This window comes from Psammomys obesus, unplaced genomic scaffold (genome assembly GCF_907164565.1).
Source record: "Psammomys obesus unplaced genomic scaffold, mPsaObe1.curated_primary_1811, whole genome shotgun sequence".
In the NCBI taxonomy this organism is placed as follows: domain Eukaryota; kingdom Metazoa; phylum Chordata; class Mammalia; order Rodentia; family Muridae; genus Psammomys; species Psammomys obesus.
Window position 1 is genome coordinate 2596040 of NW_026596149.1, and position 16389 is coordinate 2612428.

Sequence of the window (16389 nt, forward strand, 5' to 3'; positions counted from 1 at the left end):
CCCCTCTGTCTCTCTCTCCCTCCCTCCCTCTCTCACTTTCTATACACACACACACACACACACACACACACACACACACACACACTAGTCTGTCTGCCTCTCTGTCTGTCTCTGTATGTGTGTTTTAATTTAAACCTTTCAAAAATGAAAAATAACTGAACACTTAAAGTGCATACACATTTAGATTTAAGCGGTAGCTTATTTTTAAATCATGTTCCTTAGGATTTGCCTCAGTTTCTGGTGGAATCCCAGGAACTAGGGACAAAAACCAGAAGAAGCACATTGAAAATGCTGATTTCCTTTGGTGGCACATGGTGTCCTCAGAAGATTCGTGAAGGCAGCCAAGAGTCCATGCAAACAAAGTGGGCTATTTCCAATACTCACTGCTGCACATAACACTGGGCTGTGTATGTGTGTAAGAGCTCAGTCCATGCTCTATTTTGGTAATGTAATACCAGGTATAGGGTGCCCGTAAGGAACAGGGAGGGGTATTTTAATTTTATTTAAATTTACTATTGCTTAATAATCTAGTAATGTTTTCTTCACAGTGAATAACCACATCCTCTAAAGGCTTTCCTGGGAGCCAGATAGTTTAAGGTCTAGGGAATGAAGTCAGGAGATTAACTGTTCAGGGTTTTAAATGGGCCATAACTTCTCCCCGCCCCCCCCCCAAGGTGTTAAGAGTTATCTTTTTTCAAAAGGTGATTCTTTTCTTTAAAAAAGTCATTATTTCTTTATCATCTGTTACCTTTGAAAATGAGCCACATGAAACACTACAAAACTAGCAAATTTCTTGAAATTGGTATAAAAGACAAAAATCACCTATAGTTTCAAACTTGCATTTATAAGTATTTTATTTAATCTTTAAAAAATAAGACAAACAAAAAGGAGTTTTATTATAGTCTTAGAGTAGCCTCTGTTTGTGTCTCCTTGTCTGTCTGTCTCTCTATGTGTCCACATCGCAGTTAAAAGCGGCTCCCCGACTCTTCATGGTCGTGTACAGTTCCACTTAGCACTTAGTTGCTACGGCCTCTGGTTACAGACACCCCGGGCTCTTCTGTTAGAGGACTGGGGCTGGCTAAGCGCGCTTTCCGATATTCTCCCATAAGCCTCTGGGGCCATTTCTTCCAGTTCACTGCTTTCGTCTTCATTAGCAGCCGCTGTTACTCCAAATTGGGGGAATCAGAGTTGGACCAGATTCCCTAGATTACTTGACCAAACCCTGATGAAGGCGGCAGATGTCTTCTTTAGTGTCCAAGCGCCCGTGGCAAATACACACTTGGAGATCTTTGTAGGTCTTGCGAGAAATCTGCAGATGGCCCCTCAGCCTTCCGACGGGAACCTCTTTTCCATTAGAGAAAGAAATCGTTTTCACCGGGCTTTCTCTTCTTCCGGTCCTCCAGCAGCCCGGTTACTGCGGTATCCAGGCTTCTCCACTGTGATCCCCCACCACACTAAACTTCCTATCTTTCACTTTGGGTTGATTTTCTTTCTTTAAATAGCTCACCCCTCCCTCACACCTCCATCCCCGGCCCTACCTATCTGTGGAACGGTGCTGTTCTAGATCCTTGAACTGTGTCAATGAATAAACAGAGAAAGGTTGCTCCCTCCATAGATCTGGTGTAGTGGGAGACAGAAGATAAACAGCAATCAACCTAACAGGTTAAACCTACGAGATGGGGGCAGACGCCAATGAGGGCTGGCTGTGTAGTTTTCAACATTGTAGTAATGCTTTCCCAGGGTGATAGTTCAACAGTGAGTTGGCTTTCTAGAAAAACATTTTAGGCAAGAGGGTTAGGGTTAGGGCTAGAATTGTCATTTCAAAACTGCTTGGGAGAAATACTTCTGGAACTGGAAAGTACTTCCAGATCATATTTTATGGCCTGTTTACTCTTGGTTGGTTTCCGCAGCAACGTTGATTGTGTGTTGTTAATGAAGTAATCGACAGTCTGGTTTAGAGATATTGACAGATGGGATAGAAATGGCCTGAGCTTGCACTTAAGAAGCATACCCTCCTTCATGGTAGCAGCGTCAGCATGCACAGGGGTTAGAATGGAGCAGTTTAGAATCTTTTAATTCAAACGCATTGTACATTGTTTGAAGGGCTATTCTGTGGAGAGATAAAGTTTGAAAGGTCCACAAAGCCACATCCGCAGAGACCTCACGGGCGGGACCCCTGTGCAGATGGAGACCCAGTTACTTTGAACCTGAGAACCTCCCACAGAAGGGTGGGCCGGCCTGGATGCTTCCTGTGCTGCAGAGAATGCCTACATGCTACTGTTACGGTGAATGTGTTTCCAGGAGAGAAACAAGATGCATGGCACCTGAGCTCAGACAAACCGGGTGAGAAACTGGTTTATAGATAGGTTATACAGTTCCATTTTTAAATCATAAAAAATGGAACGAAAAAGTATTTGTCCTTTTTGCAATAAAAGTTACCTCAAAGTATCCGCATCCTTGTCCTCTGCTCTTTTTCCTGTTTGGCTTGGTATAGTTGGGTTGATTCTTACCTATACATTATTCAGGCTAACTCCAGAAAATGCCCAAGTGTGAGGACAAGTACCTGTGAGTGCTCAGCCGTAGATGAGCTATCTACCCACCTCCCCCACCCTCCCTTCCACCCAAGACTCCGGGAACATCTCATAAGAGGACACAGAAAGAATGTAAGGGCTGAAGTATGAGGAGAGCAGTGAAGCGCCCCCTGGACATCAGGGCTGCGCACCTGAGCCCACAGTAGCTGGGTTATCTGTACAAAAGGAGGGAGAAAAGACTTCAGAGGCCCTAGCTGGGAAGCTAGTGACAATTTATGGCGGGGAAGAATCAACCACTTTTCTTTGGGGGGGAGTAGCTGGCCTTTGGCAGGTGGCCCACACCCCAGTAGATAACCCCTACTCTCATTCCCATATAGGAACACTAACATGACTCAGTGGATAGATAGATGATAGACAGACAGGCAGACAAACAGATAGAAATGACAGATAGATGATAGATAGATGATAAATAGACAGATGATAGGTAGATAGATAATAGATAAATAGGTAGATAGATGATAGCTAGATAGCTAGATATCTAGATAGATGATACATAGATAGATAGATGATAGATAGATAGATAGATAGATAGATAGATAGATAGATAGATAGATAGATGTTAATTGAAGTAGGGAAGGAGCTATGAATGAGGTGCTGTCCTGAATGGGATTGGAGAGAGAAAGAGGTGGATATGTCAAGATGCAATGTATATGTTGTATGAAAGTTTCAAGAATAGTAAACACTATTATTTTAAGAAGGGATTAGAAATTCATTTTAGGCACATGGAGATGTGAATGTAGGAGAAGGTCGCCTCCATCACACCCACGGTACTCCTGGTGGTTATCCTGCCTTGCTACACGACTCCTGGTGGTTATCCTGCCTTGCTACACGTTAGCTTAGAGATGAGCAGGTGTTCAAACAACTCTTAAGTGCACCTGGACTCAGCTCTGGCTCTGCCTCCTCCCTTCAGGATGAGCCACAGAAAGCAATTAGAACAGCATAAACTCCTCAGCCACCCCAGCAGCAGCAAGGCGCATGCTGGGAGAATCGTCCTGAAATAGTTTGCTTCCAAAATGGGTTCTGTGAACCCCAGGAAAGGCAGGTTCATGCTTACTTATGTATAATAGTCAAAGAAGACATTTTCTATTAAGAATAACCAATCTCATTTGCTGTCATTCCTGTTGAATCTTACTTTATAATTAGTACATTAAATGATTGACATTCTAGAAGAAGCTACAAGTTAGCCTGGCTGCCTTCCCTACTTTTGGTTGACTTTGAGATCGTTTTTTGACTCCAGTTTTTAGCATCTGGCACAAGTAGACTGATGCACTCTGCAACATATTTACTTTGGGCTTGAAGAGTTGGCTCAGCAGTTGAGAGCACTTGCTACACTTGCAGAAGACTGTGGCTTGATTCCCAGCACCCACAGGGTGGCTCCCAAGCATCAGCAGCCCCGTGGCAGGGGCCCCAAAGACCTGTTTTGGCCTTTGAGGGTGCCACTTAGGAATGTGGTTATAATACACACACCTGTGGGCACAACACTCACACACAATGAGAAATAAATAAATCTAATGTTTTAAATATGTTTTCGCTAAAAAAAAATTAATCAAAAGTAAGACTATGCAGCTGTCAAAGAACACCCTTAACAAACAGTGATAAAAGGTGGCAGAATGGAGGGCACGCCGAATGGGTGAAAACCTCCCCTCACATGGAATCAGGGATGAAGAGAGTCATAGCAGAGAAAGCACACATCTTTTAGCCCTGATTCTATATTTCTAAAACAGAAATTACAAAAACAACAAAAGTCCGTGAAAGAAACAATGCCAGAGCAATCTAAAGGCAGTAATCCCTTCGGCCTAGCAATGTCCTAACTCCTTCAGGTTTATAGAGTTGAGAAGAACTCCTCCAGGTTTATAGCAAGACACCTTTTCACCCTGAAGGCCTGCTAAAAGTATTTTACACTATATGTAAATGAATATGGACAACAGAGAGGTTTTAATGATACTGATAAGACTTTTTGAAATGGTATGATTGCTATTTTCAAATACTGCTCCCTGAGTCTGAAGCTTTCTTGGAGGTAATGGTGATCCTTGGCTTGGGAAGTGATTCTCACGGCCTGTGACAGAGGAGCACCTTTGTTTCGCTGCACTGCTGTTAGGCTTTCATGGCACATTGCTGGATTTTAGTCATTCCACCAAGGGCCTCATAAAACGTGTGTGTGGGAGTAGACAAAGGGGTAAAAAGGTTAAGAACAAGATGATATGAGAGCAAGGGGTGAATATGCTTCAAGTTAGAAAGGGTAATTTTAGCCAGAATGTCTCTCTTTCTGTCTGTCTCTCTCTCTCACACACTCATGCACAGAAAAGATAAGAAGTAAATGTTAGTCAGCATACCAAGTAAGATGCAAGGAGGGCAAAGTTTATCTTCTTTAAACCCAAGCTCAGGAAATTCCTGTCTTGCAAGGCTGTGCTACACTCTGGAGGAAAGAGCTAGCCCTCTGGAGCCTCCTCCGGAGACTGACGGACGTGTGTTCTGTCTCCAGCTGTTATTTACATGTTAGCTAAGCATGCACAGTCTTGGTCTCATTCCTGATGGGCTACTTCGATAACTAATTTTAAAAGTGATTACAAAACTTGTTCTACAGTGCTCCTACTCAGGAGGAATCTCCAACACTGGCCTCTCTTCATGCTCATTTCTCTAACGCTTACATTTTTTCAGAGGGGATCTTTAAACCCTGTAAAATGTATCAATTGTTTTAAATAATGCTGTCAATCTTTCTAGCTTGCTTACTTTCACTCATATAGGAAGTGAAAGCTGTGAGCCATAAGAGTTAACGGGAGGGGCTGGGAAGATGATTCAGCTGGTAAAATGCTTTCGGCACAAATGTAAGGTCCTGAGTCTGGATGCCAGCACCCATGCAAAGTGCCAGGCATGGCAACGCAGGCCTGTAGTTCTGGTGCTGGGGAGTTGGAGCCCAGAGGACCTCTGGAGCTCACTGGCTTTCTGGTCTTGCTGAATTAAAGGAAATTGGGGTTTGAGACGGTTCAGGGGTCAAGAGCACTGACTGCTCTTCCAGGGAGCCAGGCTTGATTTCCAACACCTACTTAGCTGCTCACAAGCGGCTGGAGCCCCAGTTCTAGGGCATCCAGCAGCCTTTTCGGGCCTCTGTGGGCACCACGTTCTCACATGGTACATAGACATACAAGCAGACAAAATCCAGTACACAGAAAATAGCAAACACTGGATAAAACAAAGGGGAAAGTGATAGAAGGTGATGTCCGTACTCCAGTCATCTGTACACATGGACATGTAAACACACACACACACACACACACACACACACACACACAGAAGAACAAGAACACACACACAAAGACTTAACTTGCCATCTCGATATAACGGTTTGCACAGTTTCCCAACAAAATTCAATAGTCCATTTTTTGAAAAGAGTCAATCAGATACCTACTTTCATAAGAGACCCCAAAGAATAACAAAAGTCAGATTACCTAAGAAAATATGGAATCCTCTTAAAAGCTGTCTAGTCAGGGTGCGTGGGACCAGCGAGCTGTCTGCACTTACTTGGCATTCGAGGGGCTGTTGGTGGTCAGGTTGGCCAGGGCCAGGGCAGCAGCTTCCCTCACCTCCTCATTGTCACTTCTGAGCAGCTGAACTATCTGTGGAATCCCTGGGGAGAGATGAGGAAAAACCGTGACTTCAAACCCACCTATGCAGCCTGAGCGCAGAAACTTGCAAGTCTTCACAGATGGCTGTCTCTGCTTTGCTTACCCTGGGTGTTGAAAAAATCTTTGCTGCTCGAGTTCTCAGACATGGCTGAAATAGCTTGGGAAGCAGCAATCTTGGTGCCATCGTTGTCAGATCCCAGAAGGGTCACCAGGCATTTTTCAACCTCTTGTTCATGAAAAATTTTTCTATTTTCAGCTTTCATAAACCAAAAGAAAAAATAAATGAGAATTTGCCTGGTAAAAACTGTGCTTACCCCCTGACGGAAATCTAGCCATTTGCTAATTTTAATGTCCACGTCTAAACTGAAGAGGATGTGTACCTGCTCCGCCCTCAGGTCACAGCCGGGACTCAGCCGGGATGATGGGCCTCACAGTTCCTCCCTGTCCCTCACCTGCCGTACGCCAGCAGGGTGCGACGGAGCATCGTGTGCCCACATGCACACACTCAGACCTCATAAGCACTTATCACTCGTCACAAGCTGGTTCAGCTCTCGAGGTCCACAGAGGCTCTCCCTCACTAAGCCCAGAAGCCCAAGGACCTGATATTATTTTAAATATAAACCACAATATTAAGGTGTGCCTACAAGGTATAGACCAGAGAACTAAATACTCAAGACTTCCGGAGAAGAGCAGAGGGGAGGAGGAAGGAGAAACGAGTCCTGGAGTATGGTCCTGCCTCTTGTCAGCTTCCATTAAAACCTTCAAGTGTCTTTCCCCAAAAATGATTGTACATACATGTACAGTAATAGGACCTAGAAAAAATCACGTGCATTACTGTAGACACAGTATAAAACAATGTTAGAATAATATGACTTTTTGAAAACACTTAAGATTCTATGTCCACATCACGGTATTCACGCCTTATAAAATATTAAATTTCAAACCAAGTGTGTGTGTGTGTGTGCAAGAGAGAGAGAGAGAGAGAGAGAGAGAGAGAGGCACTGAAGGCACAAACTTAGGACCCTGGACAAACTAAGCAAGTGGTCTGCCATGGAGGATTCCCTAGCTTGAAACTCAAAGTGATTTTTTTTCTCTTTTTTTTTTCACTTTTGCTCTAACTTTTTTTTTTTAAAGATAAATGCCAATCTCGTAGTATACAGAAGGAACTATCTTGTGTCAAAGCAGACATTAAATTAGAATATTAAGATTATTTTTGTGTTCTTTTAGTTCTAAAATTTAAAAATTTTCATTCTATTGAACTCTAAACCTTATTTAAGGAGTCTGGAAACTCAGTGTTAAAAACTGTGGTCACTGGCTCCAGAGGCTGCTGAGGAAAGAAGGAAAAACAGCTGAGAAATAATTCCTTTCTAAGTTACTTTTTTTTTTTTCTTTTTCTTTTTTGGCTGTAGATTTGATTCTCCAGTCGTCATGTTTGTAAAGGCTGAGGACATTACCATGTGGAAGGATCTTCTGCCCCAAACATTGATAATACTTTAGATGACAATCTGCACTCAGATATATTTTAATTGAATGGTTTTTTTTCCCCAGAAATACTTTCAGAAGCAAACACTAATGGGGTTTCTCCATTGGTAAGCTCTGCTTTCTCCTTCCCTCTAACAAGGAGTACTACATTCGCTCCACTACAGTAATATTCAGTCACGTCTGCAGACTTTCTAGCCTCATCCGTTCCCAGCTGTGTTCATGTCAAGCTGTCTGGCTGGGATTGGCTCAGGCTTCGTAACCAATCAGGAGCTGCCTACCACTCCTGTGCTCCTTTCTTGGACAGGCTTCAGGCTGGTCAGAACCGAGTTTCATAAAAAAACTACAGTTAATATTTACATCGAAAGCATGTGGCCTCTAAGATATTTTTAAATTCACAAAGTCATTATTAGTTTTAAAAAAAAAAATATCTGGAGACTTTTCCAGACACACTGACCAAAAAAATTACTATTGAGCTTTCCCTGATGGCTCTCAGGAAAATCTGACAAGCATAGTAGCAATTAATGTGAACAGATCAACTGTCAAGCACATGATTGTTGCATTAAAAAAAAACAAAACAAAACAGTATATATGTAAAGACTGGAAATATTTTTAAAAATAATTTAAGTAAATACTCTGGGCAATTAGATTTTTACAGAATAATTTAGATAAATGCTGTAGACAGTTAGTTTCTCAACCCTGCTGGGAAAGTCCTCACAATCCAGCTGCGTTCATCAGACCTCGACAGTGCTGACGGCACTGTGGCTGTACGAGACGTAAGAGACAAATTAACATATTAACCACAGACTTTCACTGACTCGCTATGCCAAGAAGTATTTGTGCTTTAATTATGCAGATGATAAAGACAGCTAGACAGTTAGGCTACTGATAAAGAAATGCCCTTTGAAAATAGCACTCAGTGTGCTATAAAGAAGGCTGAGCTTCAGAGAGCAGCAGACTCTCTTCTAAGGCTTGTCCTTGCCCACTCCCTGGACCGCCACTGTCCCACCTTTGCTCCAGCTGAGATGTTAACACCGCTCATTAAACTCAGCAACGACGTAATTAACACTTTCCCACCTTCCGCTGGGGCCAGGCCAAATGCAGGTGCCGACCCGACCCGACCCTGCTTCCCACAGTGGGAAAGGAAAGTCAAAACGTTACAAATAAACGGCATTTGTTCACGTCTCAGCTGTTTTTGACAATGAAAACCCACACACTCATCTAAAACATTATTGTAATAATGGAAAGTAAAGCCACGTTATAAATCACTGCTGATAGTAGCGCTGTCTTCCTAACAGAATGAAGACTAACATCTGTCCAAGCTTACTTATGGCACTTTCTAACTGAAGAAAAAAATTTAAACTTCTACCTAATTATTCACTTTCAACACAGAAATACTAGGAGGCAGCTTTGTTAGTCCTTGTTACATTGGAAGGATCACCAGTGCAACTAAATGAGGAAGCATGTCTAATGAATCTGGCAGATGGGGGTCAGGACTGTCTACAGATTAATATGAAAAACAGACCAGGAATCCAGTAGGGTGCGGAAGGAGCGCAGCCAGCTCTCAGGCACACAGGAAGAGGTGACTTGGGGCTGTGGCCAGGTAGACAGAGTTAATGCACCTACAAGATGGGAATAAGCCAGCAAGGGAGAAAGGTGGCACAAAGTTGTCCAGCAGCGCCCGCGAAGGCTGGCCCTGGCCCACACCCCTGCTCGGAAGGGAGCGACTTATACAAGCCAATGCTTCCCATTGTTTTGTTTCCTGTGCCTTTCGTTTTTCTTTTTAACAGACTTAATTCACTTTATTTTTCTTGTATAAAATCCCTTATGTGGTAGTCACAGCTCGAGCCTGGGTTCTCTGGACAGAGACTCTGGTTTGGGTTTTCATAAGATGATCACTAAATTCCCGATAAGGAGACTTGGTGAATTCAGTTTTTTTCCAGAGGTTGGGGGTCAGGTAGCTGTAGGTCTTGGAGATGGCATCAAAGGTGGCCTTGGCAAAGTTGCCCAGGGTAGCAGTGTAGCCCTGGCTGATGTGCAGCAGTCACCAATACCAGCCATCATCAGTACCTTCTTGGGCACAGGAGCAGAGACGATGCCAGTGCCTCTGGGGGCAGGGATGAGACGCACCAAAACAGCGGCCTGTCATCTTACATGTGGGGCTTGCCAATCTCATTCCCCCAGTAGCCTCTCTGCACGGGGACAAGGGAAAAATTGGTCAAGGTGATGGCCCCTGAGATGGCAGAGGGCACTTCTTGGGAGCACTTAACACCAACCATTGTAGTCCCCAATAATGACAAAAGCTTTGAACCTGGTCCTCTGGCCAGCCCGTGTCTGCTTCTGCACTGTCATGATCTTTAGAACCTCATCCTTTAGGGATGTACCCAGGAAAAAGTCGATAAACTCAGGCTCTTTAACGGGCAGGGAGAAGGGATTAGATCTCCTCCAAGGACTTGATATTAATTTCCTTAATCAGGCAGCTCAGCCTGGTGACAGGGATCCACTCCTTGTGTTCAGTTTTACCTCCACCAGCCCTGTGGCCTCGACCATGGTGATAGCCTGGACCAGGAGTGCAGCCCCCAGACCACTGCCGAATTCTCCATGAAAGCAGCTGCCGCCTTCTAATCCGGGGCCCCTGGACCCCCTCTGAGCCATCCTGTTGTACCGGTGTCACCTGCCATTTGATGCTTCAGAAGTGGGTTCATGGTTAAGGATTTATTAAGACAGAGAGTACAGGTGTGTGCACACATACACGTAGTCTCATAGGCCCAGAAAGAGAAACCAGTTATTTCATCAAAATGAGATCTCCCCAAATCCAAAGACTGAAGACCAAAACCAGAACAAATGAATACAAAATCATAGCCTAGCATGTAGAGAAATTTTACTTCAGAACATGGCTGCTCTGGCAAGAGATACATCCAAAGACCTTCTAGGTCTGTGTGATCCAGCTGGAATACAAACATGCCTGTAATCCAGGAGACAGAGGCAAGCAGATCTGAGTTCAAGGCCAGCCTTGTCTAGAACAAGTTTCAGGTAAAGAAAACTTAGGTCCAGGCACACACCTTTAATCCCAAACAATGAAGGCAAAGATGGTTTGTAGAAGGAAGCACTCACATTTGAAAGTGAGTGCTAATTGAGTGGCAGAAAACAGTGACAAATCAGAAAAGATTTGACAGAGTAAGATATGCCCAACGCACAGAAGAAGAGAAGGGAAAAGAAGCTACTTAAGGAGCAATGCAGAGAGAAAGAGGAGGCAGTTTTACCAGGATAGATATACAAGACAGGTTGAAGAGAGAACAAGCTAGACACAAGTAAAGACAGAATGAACCAGAGAATGAGAAGGAGCCAGAAGATTAGAAAAGATTGCTGAGTTAGTTTAGACAAAGTAATTCAGGCAGAGCAATTCAGAGGCTGAATGAAAAGCCAGACTGAATAAATCAGCTAGGAGAGGAGTTTGAGCCAGAACAGCTGAGTTGAATCAGCCAGCCCAGAGCTCAATAAGAACATAAGAGGGTGAGCTTATTAAGCAGTGATTCTCACAGACTGAAAACATTCTATACCTAGGTTAGATTGTATGAAGGCTAGAAGCTCCCATGACTAGGCTTATGTTGACAGACAGAGGCGGTAAGGCTCTGAGACAACAATTGAAATGAGTAAAAGTTCCTTTTACACTAGCACAAACTATGTCCTTGCAAAACACAACACAATAGAGACAGAGGAAGTTCTAGTCTATCCAAAGGGCATGTTCGGTCATCAGATGAATAGCTCACACTGGGTGAGGGTGTAACAAATTGGTCTAATTTATCTTTGCTTTCCTCATTTGGAGGCTATAATCTGGGGACACTTAACTTCAGACATCCCACGAGATTGCATGCAGAATAATGCCTATATATAAATACTGGCAAGGTTACACTGATCAGATTCTCAAAGACAGTCAAGACTCTCCTAAAGCTTGAGTTTGGGCACAGCAGTTGCATGTTCTTGGAAGCCATCAGGAGCAACAGGCCAAGGCATGTCAGAATTAGAAACAGATGTAAGACGTGTATGCAGAGAAGGAAGTATAGCAGACGTTAGTCAGAAGTGAGATTTCTCTGGAAGATTTTAGAAAGAACAAGACATGAGATGGAGACAAGCCTAGCACTGAAATGATGGATGACATGTGAAGGATTTTGGTTCGACAGTTGGGAGAAGAGCTAAATGAGAGATGTGTTCTAGAGATGGAGAGGAGGCCAGTGCGTAGAGAAGGTGACCACACAGTGGGTGTCCTGCAGAGCCAGAGTTCAAAAAGAAGGAAGGGCTTTGTCTAAAGGATTCGGTTAATATGTTTATTTCAAAGTCTACAAGGCTGTTTTGGAAACAGTGGGTTTAGCAATGGAGAGAAGCTGAGGAGGTGGAGTTCCTTAAATATTAGCTTGTCTGGCAGGGAGGTTGACTAAGAAGAAAGAGAGGACTATGAGGGCAAGAGCAGAAAATCTTTCACAAACTATTTTCAGTTAAAACCACTGCCCTTCTCAGTGTGTCCCCCTCCTGCTAGCCTCCAGCTGTCTGCTGTGGCAGCAGAAGACAGAACAGTGACGGTGTGACATCACGGTACAAGAACACACCTGCCACCATCCAAACTTGCACCAAAGGCTTCCACTGACGTATCAGCTGATGGGCTTTAACACGGTTAAAGGCTCTGTGAGAGCCTCATCTGCTAGGCTGAGGCAGAGCAGTCTACAATCCACAGTAACCCTGCAACTTGACCATGGCAACCAGGAACAGAGAAGGACAGAGTTGCTTTAAAGACCATAAATGCTTCTGGGGAAACAAAGATTAAACACAGCAATGGCAACAACACCAAGTACAACAGAACAAAAGTTCACTGTGGGGGGGGGGCACCTGCATTGAGTAACTTTTCAAAAAAATTTTTTTCCAATTAAAAAAATATTTTTTTGCCTGTCAGTGGTGATTCACACCTTTCATCCCAGCACTCAGGAGGCAGAGGCAGGAGGATCTCTATGAGTCTGAGACCAGCCTGGTCTACAGAGAGATTTCCAGGATAGCAAGATCTACGTACGCACGCACGCACGCACACACACACACACACACACACACACACACCCCAACAAAACAAAACAAAATTTAAAAAACCTGTTATGAAAAACATAAATAAAATTTTATGTGTATGAGTGTTCTGACTGCAGGTATATCTGTGCAGCACTTGCTTGCCTGGTACCTTCAGAGGACAGGAGAAGGCACTGTTTCTCTGGGACTAGAGTGATAGACTGTTTTGAGGTACCATATGTGTGCTGGGAATTGAACCCATGTCCTCTGCAAGAACAGCCAGTATTCTTAACTGCTGAGCCGCCTCTCTAGCTCCAAACCTTTTGAATGTAATGAAAAGAAGATTTTACCAAAATATAACATGAAAACATATATATGTATATATATTAGTATATATGCATATATATTAGTAAAAATTCGTTAGGGCTCAGACTGGAACTCTGCAAAAGCAAGACTCAAAGAGAGTTAAGGAGAAACGTTGTCCAATATTTATAGACCCAGCTAAACTGTCAAAGACATTTTGAAAGCCAGCAAACCCACTCAGAGGTAAGAACTCAAGTACGCAGCACTGAGGCTGGTGAGACAGCTCAGGGGTTCCATCCCCAGGTCCCACATGGAAGGAAAAAACTGACTCTAACAAGTTGAACTCACACAGGTCCACACACTTCCCAATAAATATACTGTAATAAAACTTTAAAAATTAAAAAGAGCACTCTTGGCTATCTGCAAAACAATTTTTAACTGAAAAATGTACCCTGATTAATTTGAGAAACAAATAAAAAACAAAATAGAATCTTAAGAAGGTCAGCATTAGCATGGGAAACTGAGCTTATATATCAAGTGACTGTTTGCCTGGAAATCTAGATTAGCAATGTGGGTACAGTGAAATGCCATCGTAAAGAGATTCTTCCCAGAGAGACTGGTAGCTATTTGGTGAAGGGACTCTTACATAACTACATACAAATACAGACTTACCTGTAATTAAATTGCTATAACTTTAACTTTAAAAGTTTTAAAGATCTACTTTTAAAAGCCCAGAGAGGCAAACTATGAAAAACAAAGAAGCCAGAAAAAAAGACCAAATACAGTTGTTGTATAAATAAATCTACCCCTGTATCTTTGCGTTGCCCTTGGTGGCTAGCATAGGTGGCAGCTCTTCTGCATGGCTCAGCTGTGGGCTGCTCACGCTTCCTCTTTGTTCTTTTCACCCAACTATTCTATAACTAAACCGTCTTCTGTTTACCAAATGTTTTGTTCTGTTTCCTAAAACCACTCTTGATAAAATATAATGATCTTAATATCAGATTAGAATTTAAAGCTGGAGTGCATAATTGAGATGCTTAATGAATGCGATTAGACGTGAACAGCATTAAGGCAGTATTGAGTAAACCAAAGTTATTTAAATTACTTCAGAACAGCAACAGATAGAATCTAGCAAGTGACTGGGCCACCTAGATTAGACAGAACATGACAATATAAACAGCCGACCTGACATCCTACAGGGAACGCATCTGCTGCCTACTCAGCAATGCCCATCATGCCCTACCCCAGTGTCCACGCTTACCTGCAGGGCTGGAGCCTTGCATGCAGCAGGCGGGCAGCAGGCTTGTTCATTCACAAGCAGAGTAGCCTTGTCAGGGTTGGCTAGACCATGTGTACATATTCTAGAAACTGCCATGCTAACCCCAAAGCAAAACTTGCATTTTGAAAACTGCAAATCAAACAGTTATTTAGACCCTAAAAAAAAAAAAAAAAAAATGACAACTTAAAAAGAAAGATTTTGAGCTCTTGTCCTGACTCAGAAAGGGTCTGGGATTACTCCAGGTCAGTCTCCTGAAGTAGGACCCATGAGTCCATGTGAGTAACAGACTGATTAAACCACTTGTTTCCTAAGATGAAAATTTAAACATCCTAAGCCAGACTGTCTTTACATTGTGGAACTGCCAGTGAGTGTTCTTTAAAATGATCTTCATATGCTCATCTACACACTTCAAGGGTGTGGGGGAGTGGTCTTACAATCACAAGACAGTTCTGAAGAGGTAAGAGAACGCTCACATGCTCGAGGACAGGATGCAGGGCGAGCCGGAGCCAGCGCGGGCCGTGTGAGTCTGAGAGAGCTCTGACTAAAGGGAGTGATACAGTGACGAAGCAGAGGCTAAGCCAACACAGATTTAGTCATTAGGTCCTAAATTAAGACTGAGGACACACGACTCGAAGCTGAAATGTAGTTATTTTAGAAAGAACATAAGGAAGTAGAATCAGAAACATTACTTGCTACAAAGAGCTCCAAGATTCTGGTACCTAAATTACTTTGTGTAGCAAAAGGGGAAAATGGATTCCAACAAATGATCCTAGGAAAACTGGCTATATGCATACAGAAGTGGGAAGTTGGAAACATCCTAAAATTGTATGCAAAAATTAGCTTGAAGTAGGCCAGGGATGGGAAGCGCTGACAGCATGAAACTCTTGACTAGAAGAAAGCCTCCATGACAATGAATTTGGTAAAAAGCACTTAGACATGATGCTGAAAATAGATGAACTGGGCTGTATAAGAAATGAAAACCACACATGCATCAAACACAGCCAAGAGAGTGAGGAGGCAACTACAAAATGGGAGAAAGAACTGGCGAATCAGAACCAAGCGGTGGTCCATGCAGAATGCCTACGACTCTGTCAAAACAAAGCAGCAGTGGTCTGAAGCCCCAGGCGCTTGGGAGGCTGAGGAAAAGGACCACAAGCTTCAGGTCTGATGGGTTTACAGGATGAGTTCAAGTCCACTCAGGACACTTAGTGAGACCCTGCAAAATAGGACGAAAAAAAATGGGTCCCAGAAGAGAGTTCAGTTGGTAAAGTGCTAAGCACAAGGACCCGAGCTTGGTCCCCAACACATGTTAAAAAACTGAGCAGTGCTGAGTCATGCTTGTAACCAAGCTCTGGGGAGAGGCAGGCCTGTGGGTTCCTGGAAGCAGCGAGTTTGTCAGCCGAGGCTCCTTGGTGGGTTCCCAGCCCGTGAGAGACCTTGACAAACAACAACAAAAGGGGGACAGTGCCCGGGGAGTGAGCCCTGAGGTTGTTTCCTGGCCCTCACACACATGCACACACATGTATTCGTACCTGTACACACACGTAAAAGACGGAGACATTTCTCTTGAAAATAATATACATGTGACTAATGAGCAGGTGAAGAAGTTCATTAACACTGCTAAGTACTGGGACTGGAGAGATGGCTCGGTGGTTAAGAGCCCTGTCTGCTCTTCCAAAGGACCCAGGTTCAATTCCCAGCACCCACTTGGCAGCTTACAACTTTCTGTAATGCCAGTTCCAAGGGATCTGATACCTCTACACTAATGCACTCAAAATAAAAATTAAAAAAAATTATTTAAAAACATTGCTAAGTACCAGGAAAATATAAAATGAGATGGCATGGTACATATGGTAGGGCAGTTACTATCACAAAACAAAGTAACAAATGTTGGCCAGCATGTGGAGAAACTGGAACCCTGAACACTGGCCGTGGACATGAAAAATCAGTGCAGCTGTTGGAGAACAGGACAGGGAAGTTACTGAAAACGTCAAGAATAGAATTAGCATATGAGTTAGGGAGCCTCTCTGGTGCATTGCACAAAATGTGAGTGCAGAGAGTCAAAGAG

General features: G+C 43.4%; 1 protein-coding gene across 4 annotated transcripts in view; it reads right to left on the bottom strand.

Annotated features, from left to right (window-relative positions):
* Positions 1-16389, bottom strand: part of Armc3 (armadillo repeat containing 3) — a 92317-nt gene that overhangs the window by 38702 nt on the left and 37226 nt on the right. For all 4 annotated transcript variants that reach the window (XM_055593934.1, XM_055593933.1, XM_055593936.1 and 1 more), the window contains exons 9-10: positions 6318-6470; positions 6111-6216 (exon numbers count right to left, since the gene is read on the bottom strand). In XM_055593934.1, coding sequence (XP_055449909.1) covers positions 6111-6216; positions 6318-6470 — 259 coding nt within the window. The remainder of the gene's footprint in view (positions 1-6110; positions 6217-6317; positions 6471-16389) is intronic.